The 10484-nt window shown below is 41.1% G+C and overlaps 2 protein-coding genes across 8 annotated transcripts in view; both read right to left on the bottom strand.

Moving 5' to 3' along the window:
- Positions 1 to 63: 63 nt before the first annotated feature.
- LOC120498140 (lysosomal alpha-glucosidase-like) lies at positions 64 to 3999 on the bottom strand. The gene is made up of 4 exons (XM_039700526.1): positions 3921 to 3999; positions 862 to 1096; positions 301 to 403; positions 64 to 213 (listed from the first exon to the last, which is right to left on the bottom strand). Exons 1-4 carry the CDS (start codon positions 3964 to 3966, stop codon positions 64 to 66), a joined length of 534 nt encoding a protein of 177 aa, XP_039556460.1. The 5' UTR covers positions 3967 to 3999.
- Positions 4000 to 5521: 1522 nt separating this feature from the next.
- Positions 5522 to 10484, bottom strand: part of KIF21A (kinesin family member 21A) — a 91335-nt gene continuing 86372 nt past the window's right edge. For all 7 annotated transcript variants that reach the window (XM_039700515.1, XM_039700508.1, XM_039700513.1 and 4 more), the window contains 2 exons: positions 8505 to 8704; positions 5522 to 6771 (listed from right to left, as the gene is read on the bottom strand). In XM_039700515.1, the coding sequence (XP_039556449.1) occupies positions 6678 to 6771; positions 8505 to 8704 (294 nt within the window). In that variant the 3' untranslated portion in view covers positions 5522 to 6677. The remainder of the gene's footprint in view (positions 6772 to 8504; positions 8705 to 10484) is intronic.

Genomic DNA, 10484 nt, shown 5'->3' with positions numbered 1-10484 from the left:
GAAAGAGTGCCCACCCCATCACACCTAACTTTTACAAAAAGCAACATGAATCACGTGTAGTACTCACAGCACGGTGCCAGTGCTTTTCCTCTTGACCGTGAAGTGTGTGGAATCATCTGAGAACTCCACCTCATAGTTGGCTTCCTCAGCAGTAACCCCGGGGCCACTGATCTTGAGTGGGACTTCAAACCGCTGCGCGTTGGGGTCGTAGAGCTAAAGCAAGGTGAGCAGGGGGCAGGTCAGCTCACTCCTTAGCATGTGTTGCTTTGGCTAAATGATTCCAGCCCCCCAAACACTCACCCTGAACCGGAGTCTGTCCTTGGTCTGGAACTCCACTTCCAAGACGATCGGGGAAATGTCACTTCCGAAGAGGGACAAGGCCTGGCGCTTGTTCAGCGTGACTCTGCAGTGGAAACACATGCTGGTGCCCACCACGAGTGATCACTGCCTCAGACCACCCTCGGGCAGGCCAGGGGACCACCCAGCTACCCTGCGCCAGCTCTTTACAAATAAATCATTGACTTACTGAGAGAAATAATCCCTGAGGTCAGTTTGGGCCCTCCTTGATGTTGATGGATAAAACAGAGGTCCCCAAAGAAAGGAGACCTCGTAGTTTCCTGAGGCACAGCTCCCGGGGTGGGAGGGACCACTCCGCGCCTACACCTGGTTCCCTCACCTGAGGTGTGGTGAGAGCACAAGCCCCAGTTCTACGGCACACACGGGGAAAGGTGTCCCTTTCCCTCCTTGCCACAGGTGTATCGGAGCAGCTGCGGGAATGTTTTCGGCGAGGGTGCCCGGGGCGGCAGCGGCGGCCGCGGGGCAGGGCCGGCCTGCAGCGCCCGGGGCTCCACACGCACTCACCTCCAGCCCTTGTCGGTCTGCTCGGCGTTCCCGCTGCGCGCGTAGCCGTAGGGACTGTTCTCGGGGAAGAAGCACCAGGGAGCGTTGGACACATCGCTGGCGCACCAGGTGCAGCCCCGCGCCTCGCAGGCCTCCTGGGAAGCGCCGGGCTGCGGGTGGCAGTCAATGCGCTTCTGCACCGCGATGGCGCCGGGGCACTGCGCGTCCTGCTCCGAGCCCCGGCACCCGCCCAGGGCTGCGTGCGGGAAGAGCCGTCAGAGCAGCCGGGAACCACCGCGTTAAAAAAAAAAAACCCACAGCACCGCAAACTTCAGCCATTCTTTTTATTTTTATGTGCTTTCTCCCCATCTTAGGGCTACTACCCGTTATCCCTTGGACTAAGATGACGGCCGAGCAGCTGTGTGCTCATAACGGAGAAAGAGCAGCAAGCGCTTTCCTTTACAAGGCGAGGCAGTGGGTCTGCATTATTCTGCACTCAGAGCTGCCTGTGCTCAGCTGAAGCACGACTTGCTTCATAGAAATACTCATAGAAAGTTAAATAGCAGCGTAATGAAGCTGCTGGTGAGGCGTGAGAGCAACACTGCAGGCTGGCAGAACAGCAGGGAGTCTTCAATAAGGGCTGCTATCAATATGAAAAGGTTACATTTTCTGTATAATTATGTTATACACAGATGTTTTCTGTCTATAGAGATACAAATATCTGACAAACGGCATTCACTTGTGTGATATAAATAGAAAAATAGTGAGTATATGTTCATATGGGTTTCTTTTCTGCATCATATGACAACTGTATCTACACAGTGTTAGTAGTTTGTGTTAATACAGACATGGTTATGAGTAAAGGGAAGATGCCAGCAGTAAAAGAAAAGGCATATATTAGTCATTCACAGAATCATCATGAAAAAAAAACAACTGTTAGTAAGGTGCTAAATTTTCCCTTTTACAGCTGCAAGTCAAGCCCTCTGGTTGAGAGCCTCCAAAAAGCAGGAGGACCACAAGACCAGCTCCCTGCTGTGCTGACAAACTGCTGTTGGTAAATATTCTCAGAGAGAGCAGGCATATCACAGGCAGCATACTTATTCTGAAGTTAATTTATGTCATTTTATTCATTACAGCAATATTCCAAGATTAAATCTACTTGAATGATAATTGCTCTTTTCTACAAAATGACTAATACCTCTGCTTTCCTTTTTTGTTTGTTTTTTGTTGGTTTGTTGTTTTTTTTGGTTGTTTTTTGTTTTTTTTTCATGTGGACTGTTGCGTGCTTGAAAGCCTAAAACATGATTGCTGATGCAGTCTGGGCTTCTCCACAGAAAGAATTCTACAAGCAGATGTGCACAAGCAGTAATTATGTATACTGGGAAATTTACAGAATGAAATATTTGATTTTTGCTAGAGAATGCCATCATGCTGCAATGCCAGAGTTGATTTCCAAGTGGGGAATATGAACACAGAAAAGCAGGAGTGCCACCTACATTTTTTAGAGAAAACTCTCATGCCCCTTTTAGACAGGAACATCTGACACTCAGGTCTGATGCTCCCAGGCTGCCCTGCAGAGCTCACTGCTCTCTGCCACACTGCCTCATTATCATCTTCCTGAGGCTGGAATTAACAGGAATTATCTGGCTGTTAACCTTTGCCAGCTGCTGGGCAGGCACGATTGGTTTCCACCTCTGTTTTCTGGGGCAGAGAGTCAGGTCCCAGAGGCTGACTGCTCTCTGTCCAGCATTCACCCCTCATGATGCATCACATAGAAAAGCTATAAATTCTTATCCTCTTTTTCATCCAAAGCATATTAGGAATATGAGCATCCTTCTGCAATCCTGCAATTATTTTTTCTTGGAGAACAAAATAAACCCATCACATTTCATTTTGGTCTGGGGTGTGTTTTCTAGTGAGAGTCAAATGCAGCATTAGTGTTTTCATTGCTGAAATCAAGAAGAGTATGACTGAACAGACTACAGCAGATTATTAATGTGGTGTCATTTTACACAGGATAGGTTTGTGGGAGACTTTTATGAATTAATTTGTATTGTAAAATACTTTCAAAATACTTCTTATGAATGATATTGCGAATGAAAAAGCTAGTTCAATGGAAAAAAACATTCCCCCAGCAGGAACCAAGAAATTTCTTCCATTTTTTCTCCCATTAATGCAAAGCTTACATTTTCCAGCAAATTTTAGAAACCAAGACTTGCAGGTGTGAGCAGCTGAATAAGGCTGCAACCTTGCTCATCCCTTGTTCCTGGATTTACTTCTATTGTAGTACAAATGTGATAGCAGCAAGTGGGAAGATACAATTTTCCTTCCCTACTTTTAAAAATAATTTTAAAACCATAATTTTCACTGTATTTACAGCCCATGTCTGTAAACATAGAAAGAAGATGAAATCCAAACAAGCAGTTGAATATATAGCAACAGCTATGGCTACTTGCTGCTTTTCCATGATAATTTCCATGGGAACAGAAGCTAAAGCAAGGCAGTTGGAAAGATATAGGTGAAAAATAATCCTCATTGATTTTTAAAAACCTTCACTTTAATTTTGAAAAATTAGATTAAAATTAAGGCATAAGAAAGGAACTGAAGTATTACCACACAGATTTTAATTTAACAGTATTAATATTTACATTTTAGGTTCATTTGTATATTTCAAAGGAATTTGCTGCAGAGGTTCTATTTTCCAGCAACAAAATAATATGTATTCTCCCTTTACTATGCTATGGACCAAATTAACCTCTGGTATGCTGGAGCAAAAATTACAGAAGAAAAACGAACAAAGCAATAGGTAACTTTCAGGAGCTGAATGACACCACTGATTCCCTTTTGACTATGCTGGTGCACAAGTGTTGACTACACTGCAGGACTGGGGCTTATTTCTAAACAAGTCAGCTCTGCTGTCCTCCCACAGTCACCCCACGTGGAGCCAGTGCCATGCCTGTTCTCTCCTTTTCCATGGAAAACAGTAATTTCTTTTAACAGCTCTTCTATCCTTAGCACATTTATATTTTGCTTCTGAAGCCTAGGACAAAATACAAAAAGTACAAACGTGGTGTACTTACCTGCAAGCACAGCAGCCAAGAAACACAGGCTCCTCATCCTTGCCATGGTTGAAGGAGGACTTCTGCAGGCAGTCTGAAGCCTTTTATACAAGGCAGGGGCACGATAAGCACTCGTTCTAATACACAATCAGAAGCATTGCAAATATGTTCTCAGCATTCATATCTTTAATGAGATTATTTGTAACACATGACCTTGCCTGTATCTAAGCAGATAAGGTGAGATACAGTCTAATTTTTCCACACGCTTTGATCAACTTCTGAATTCCAACTTTGAGAGGAAAACGTGATTCTTCCGTGACCACTTAGAAAATTAATTTTTCAGAGACAACCTTTGGGTTTTTTTGACACAAACATGTTCAGACAGTGGGAGTTCAGTGCTTACCTTTCTCTGATTTCATATTATCTTTTGTCACATATATGGGTTTACAACACAGATGAAGTTTGGAGAAAAACAAACAGTCAAAGAATTCTCCATTAAAACAAGACAGTGATACTGTGACCTTTACAAAATGACATTTTTCTTCCAATTACTTGATAGAAAGAACTTTCAGAGCAAAAGTGTGAAAGCTCTGTTCTGTGGTAATACCTGGTTTAGGTGGAATATCTTTCTGGAAGAAAAAAAAAAATTAAAAGGAGATATTTTTTAGGAATACATTAAATAACATTAGTGCCTATCAGGAGATAAGCCAAACAAAATATCTGCACTGCCAGGCATCACTGGAGAGGAACATCTGCAGCTCAGGTCAGGGCCACACAGCCCCATGTGGTGCGTCACAGTCGAGCAGCTGGACAGAGGCAGGCTTTTCCCAGGTCTGCAAGGGCCTTTGTTCTGCAGTCACAAAACACAATATTCACACGAATCTTGCACACACAGCCATGAGTGTCCAGCCCCAAAACCGGGGGTCACCAAGCTGCTGGTATGATTTGTGTAGCCTGGCAGAACACCTGCTGGGCCAAGGGGAATGGGGACCCTCCACCAGGCACAAAAAGCCTCTCATGTCATGTAAATCCACTCTCCACTGGAATTTGCTCAAGGTTGTCACATAGTCCCAAATCATTTGTGTGTATACCCTTTGAGTAGCTAGAAAGCATGATAGACAAACACAAAGCGGTAGTGCTGCTGCTTATTTTAACTAATTTATACATTGTTTTTTAACGATGTATATAATTCATCACCTGTTTCCATCAAAACTTGGAATACAATGGTAACCTCAAATTGAAAGCAGTATTTTCACCTCCTTTCAAGCTAAGCAGAGAAAGAAGTAATTCCTTCAAGTTCAATAAGAGGCATCAGCACTTCTCCTTGTTTGACAGACCATATGCAATAAGGTGAGAGAGGTGTCACCTCGTAGGAACAGGAGTCACCTGCTTCATTTTATGTTTGTACTGTACTAAGTGTGAGGGAATCCCCCTAGAGCTCCTAAGTACTACAAAAACACAAATAATGGCCAAGGAGAACACAGACATGGGATACGATGGGATATACAGGCTATAGTGCTCACCAAGCTACTCTACTGCACTGTGTAAAACCATGGGTTTTATATGCAACACCTTTGCAAAGGAAATGGATTTTTTATAAGTATGATGAACAAGGCAAAAAAGCAGTTCACATTCACATCTTTATTTGTTACCTACACAAGCTATAATTTACAGACTGATATTTTCTGAAAAATAAAAACAAAATAACCAAAAAACCTCAATATCCAAACACTGTTTCTGAATCTACATAAAATTTTAAAATTTGCAGAATTTACAAATTAATATTCAGAGCAGTTGGGTAAATTATACATCCTCCCTCAATATCCAGGTTCCAAGAGCTTTAAAAGTCATACAGGCACAAGATAAGATATTTTCTTTATACAACCATCTATTTACATAGCTTTTCCCAATAAACGTGGTTCAGTTCTCAAAGTAACTGCCAAGGTTTGCAAAACAGTGTATTTAAAATACATTTAGCAGCATATAAAATTAGATAAAAAGGAAAGACAATTTGCTTAAAAAAAAGAAAATGTGAGATGATAGAAACAAATCCGTAAGAAAAATAGATTAAGATATATTTATCATGACATTATGAACATCTAGTCATTGCAGAACATAGGCAAAACACAAATAAAACAGCCATTTGTGGGCATTTGAGTTCTAGTCCTGAGCACAGAGTATACACAGCTGCACAACTTTGGTCAACACAGATTAGAAGCTATCAACACACAAATCATACGGCATTTGCTGTTAGCAGGATACAGCCATGTCAGGGAGATGTATCGTTAACAGCTTCTTCCCATCTATTATTCACTCCACTTTCCTAACAACAGTGTAAGTGACCTTTAAAATCTTCAAACTGCCTCTCACAATCAAAGGCTTATTCCTGGGACACGTTCCTTCCCCTGTTACCCTAAAATGCAAAACAGCTGATCATACTTGTGAGTGAAATACAGCAGAGCACTTTTGTTATATATTTCAGGTTATAATTTTGAGATGGTCATTAGAGAAGACTGAATTCCAGTTAACTTCAACTGTGAGTATTATATATGCACACAAATTCAGCCATAATATATAGAGATACACGTGACTGTTGAGACTCAAGCATGTTACCACGAGGTTATTAAATACAGTACATATTTTAAGGACAGCAGGTCTAGTGGAAGAGTTCAGCATTTTCAGTCCATTCCAGTCATCAGTGTTTAACTAACAGACATGCAGCAAACTGCATAGAGTGCACCTCAAATTGATCAATGTATTCCTTTATCCCCTGTAATTTCAGTTACTGGCAAGATCTTCATTTGCATCTCCTGTATCTGAGATCTGTCCATCTATTACATTTCGAGCTTTCCAGATCCTCACAGTGCGATCACTGAAAACCAAAACAAAGCAGTATTAGAGCACTGTGATTACACTGGGGAGGGAGAGAGGGCCAAGAGGGGGCAGGGGAGACTTCCTTAAAAGCTTGAGTGTCTTTTTCAGGTATTGTTGGCAAAATAACATCTCTTTAATGGACATGCAAAGGTTATTCCACCTCCACGAGACTTCGTCATTTAACATGTACAACACTGAAGATTCCCTAACCTTATCACAGCACTGGCTATGACCTTTAGCCACCTAAGAATGTATAAAGACTTTATGCCTAAGGAAAGTGGTGTCAGTCTATCATGAGAAAAAGTAAAAAAAGCACAAAACCACAAGACAATATGAAGTCCTAACTCTCCAACAAACCCAAACCCATTTGCAAGGTGCTAGATAGCACATGCCAGTGAGCAGGTGCTTAGAAACCCAGACTGTAGTTATGTACTTTTGGAAAGAAAATCACTATTTACACAATTTTAAAGTATGTGTAAATAAAATATCACATAAAATGTGTTACAAAACTGTGTTATAATTTAGAAGTAAAATAAAGTGTTAGTCTTGTTAAATAGCAATTTATTCCATGAAAGGGGAGTTATTAATTTCTCATAAACATTAAATTGAGTGACTAGCCAACATTGATTCATATATTCCTCACAACCTCTCAAAAGAAACCAGCAGTCAGAGCAGACTTTGTGACAGTTAAAAGTATTTTCTGACTTGTGCCTTCATTTCACTGTAAATTGTTAGGAACTACCTACATTTTTTAGACCTTAAGGCCCACTGCTAGAAATACCAAAAGACTGAATTTTTTTCTATAACAAAAAAGAATTTATTACAGATGCATGTATGTTCTAAATGGATTAATAATCTTTAGGCAAACAGAGACAGAAGCTTTGACATCTCTACCCCAACCTATTAGTGCTTAAACATAAAACCTGACCACCAAATACAAAAAATGTGACAACTTTGAAATCCTGCTATGATTCAGAAAGACCTACCTGCTTGTAATTCAGAAGGCCAGAAGCTTCCACAATTGGCACAAGAATGTAACACGTCAGCTTTCAAAGCTCCTGTGCTCAGACTACACCACAAAGAGGCTCTGTTACCACCTCCTGCATATTCTCCACAACAAGGTACGTTTCTTGGTCAATTCCCCTGAGGTTTCAGGTCCTCAATTTGCTTGTTTTTATTGGGAAACAAATATTCAAACTGAGGCATTTACAGGACAGAAGGATGGCTTGCAAAGCTTCTGCTGTTTGCCAGCACTTAAACCAACCACAGACCAACAGCCATGTGCCATGGCTTTTAGGAGAATTTGCACAGGTAAAGAATGAGTCATACCAGGAAATAATCCAACTGTAGAGACAAGCTTATAAAGTTCTCAAGTACTGCCAAATTGTCCCTGTTATCCTGTAGATCAGTGGTCTCCAAACCTGTTTTGATCGTGCTCCTCTACCACTAAAATTTTTTAAGCCCACACTGCTGTGTATATTTATCAATTATAAACACATACCACTGAGTTCTAATCATTTATTCCAGCACCCCACTGGGTCATGTTGTGCATCCTCTGGGGTGCAAGCACCCCACTTTGGGATAGCTGTAATAGATATTAGCACTGAGGGGCACGGACTGGACAAGGTTTCCTGTTGCTTTCTGTGAAGTGAGTTCCACATGTCCTAAACTCATGTGCATGGACAGAATTCTAGCAGGAGACACAGAAAATATTCATGGAGAAGAACTCACTCTGCTGCTGTAAAAATCTGGCTGGAGTTGGTGCAGATGGCATTTATAGGGCTGTCGTGTCCCTTCATCTCCCCAATGGGTGCAAAGGTATCCACGTTCCAGAGCTTGAGGGTGCCTCCCCTGCAGCCGCTGAGCAGAACTGGCACACCGGGCACCAGGCCAAGAGCACAAACCCAGTCCTTGTGAGCATTAGGAACTTGCTGAAAGAGAGAAGGCAGACAAGTCTCACAGGGCTGCAAAAAATTCCAGAGGAACAAGCACACAAGTGGAAAAATCCCAAGTTGTAAGCCTGATTCCTTGTCCTGCAGCAGTTTTGCAACTTGGCTCTGGGTGGCTTCTGCACCTTTAGAGCAAGGATAGTGCTGAATTCCAAGAGTGTTTCTTTTTGTGAAATAATACTGCAAAACGAGAAGAAAATCGAATATGCACAATTGACCTAATATGGAAGAAATCAGTTCAGGATAATGCAAAGTCTGCATGTTTTCAAATGCATATTTGAATGCATTTTTGAACATAAGGTCTCTGTATATGTTTCAGGTCTCTATAACTGCTATAAAACACATAAAAAGAAAATCCAAAATACTGCACAAAAATAAACCAGGAAGACAGAAGCTCTGTGTTTGCCTTCTTATTTTCCCACTACAAATTATAAAAAAAATCCAAAATACTGCACAAAAATAAACCAGGAAGACAGAAGCTCTTTCTGTGTTTGCCTTATTTTCCCACTACAAATTATAAATTGATTTTTTGATGTTGCACTTCACAGAAACACCTTAATTCTTTATTGAGGAAGGGCACTAGCATTTTAGTTCTCATTCAGAGAGCAAAATGCTGCACACACCAGCTGAGAACAGCATCCTTTTGTTGTTCTCAAATTTATTTGAACACATATTTATTCTCACAAATAAATACACAGGGAAAAATAAAAACACGGAGAAATAGTAGCCAAAATTGGCTGTCTTTTGGGGATACCACATGTGGGTTTCTCTGCATCAGTCTGGTAAGAATTGCTTTGCTTTGCTGTAGTGCTCATAATGGAGTATATTCAGCTTTCTAGGATCACCTTGGTGTTTCATTTATAATGCACACAGCTACCACAGCACTGGTAGTTTGAATCTGCAGCACTTCACGAAACTGGGAGTGGCAGGGGGGATGGGGTGGTCATGGTTCTTATAAATCCCAATTTTGTCACAGCAGGGTTTTGTGACTTGGGATGTGCAACACCAAGTGAAGTAGATGATTAAAATTCTTTTGAATAGCATGCTTGTTAAGGGATTTTCATCAATTACAGAGAATCAACACATGTATGCCAAACCAGAACCTCTGATGGAACATTAGCATTTCTGCTGTAAAGCAGCTTGGCTCTGTTTCAGGTTTTGGTAACTGGGTAGATTAGAGGGCAGCTGTTCAATCTGCAACCTTGGAGGTTTTGAAAACTCAGCTGGACAAGGCCTTGAGAAACCAGACCTAACTACAAAGTTGGCCTTGCTTGGACCAGCAGGACAACTTTACACTGTGTGACCTCCAGTGGGCCCTTCCACTCTGAATTATCACATAATTAGCAAAACAGCAGCATTTCTCATTCCCTATAAAAGACAATGAATCAAAATTATTTCTACTCTGTCAAATGTTCAGTCTCACCTCCTTGAACACACAGCATTTTATAGAAATAAAAAAAAAGAAATAAGTGTGAAATTATTATTATCAAGTTCTAATTTTCAAACAAACAAACAGGGGAAGGCAAAGTGGAGAAATTATGAAATGCACATATACCAAAAGGAAAGTAAGGAAAGTGATATAACTAGACCAATTTACATACTTATTCACCCCTGATCCTGTACTCTCTGATGTTAAATTAATTGCAATAGCAAAAATGCATATTGCATAATATTTTAATGAGCCTAAAATGCAAGAGTGAAGACACTCCTTAAAACTTTAATGAAGTAACTCTGAGAACACAAAATCTTTTCAGTGCCTATG

Source organism: Passer montanus, unplaced genomic scaffold, assembly GCF_014805655.1.
Source record: "Passer montanus isolate IOZ18808 unplaced genomic scaffold, ASM1480565v1 scaffold141, whole genome shotgun sequence".
Classification (NCBI taxonomy): domain Eukaryota; kingdom Metazoa; phylum Chordata; class Aves; order Passeriformes; family Passeridae; genus Passer; species Passer montanus.
This window is presented reverse-complemented; position numbering and strand designations above follow the sequence as displayed.

What these genes read in the sequence shown, in the direction of transcription:
- LOC120498140 (XM_039700526.1), bottom strand. Translation starts at nt 3,966, where the DNA reads ATGGCAAGGATGAGGAGCCTGTGTTTCTTGGCTGCTGTGCTTGCAG. An exon ending in CTTGGCTGCTGTGCTTGCAG is followed by an intron (nt 1,097 to 3,920) that starts GTAAGTACACCA and finishes TCCCGCACGCAG; the next exon opens with CCCTGGGCGGGTGCCGGGGC. An exon ending in AGGACAGACTCCGGTTCAGG is followed by an intron (nt 214 to 300) that starts GTGAGTGTTTGG and finishes ACCTTGCTTTAG; the next exon opens with CTCTACGACCCCAACGCGCA.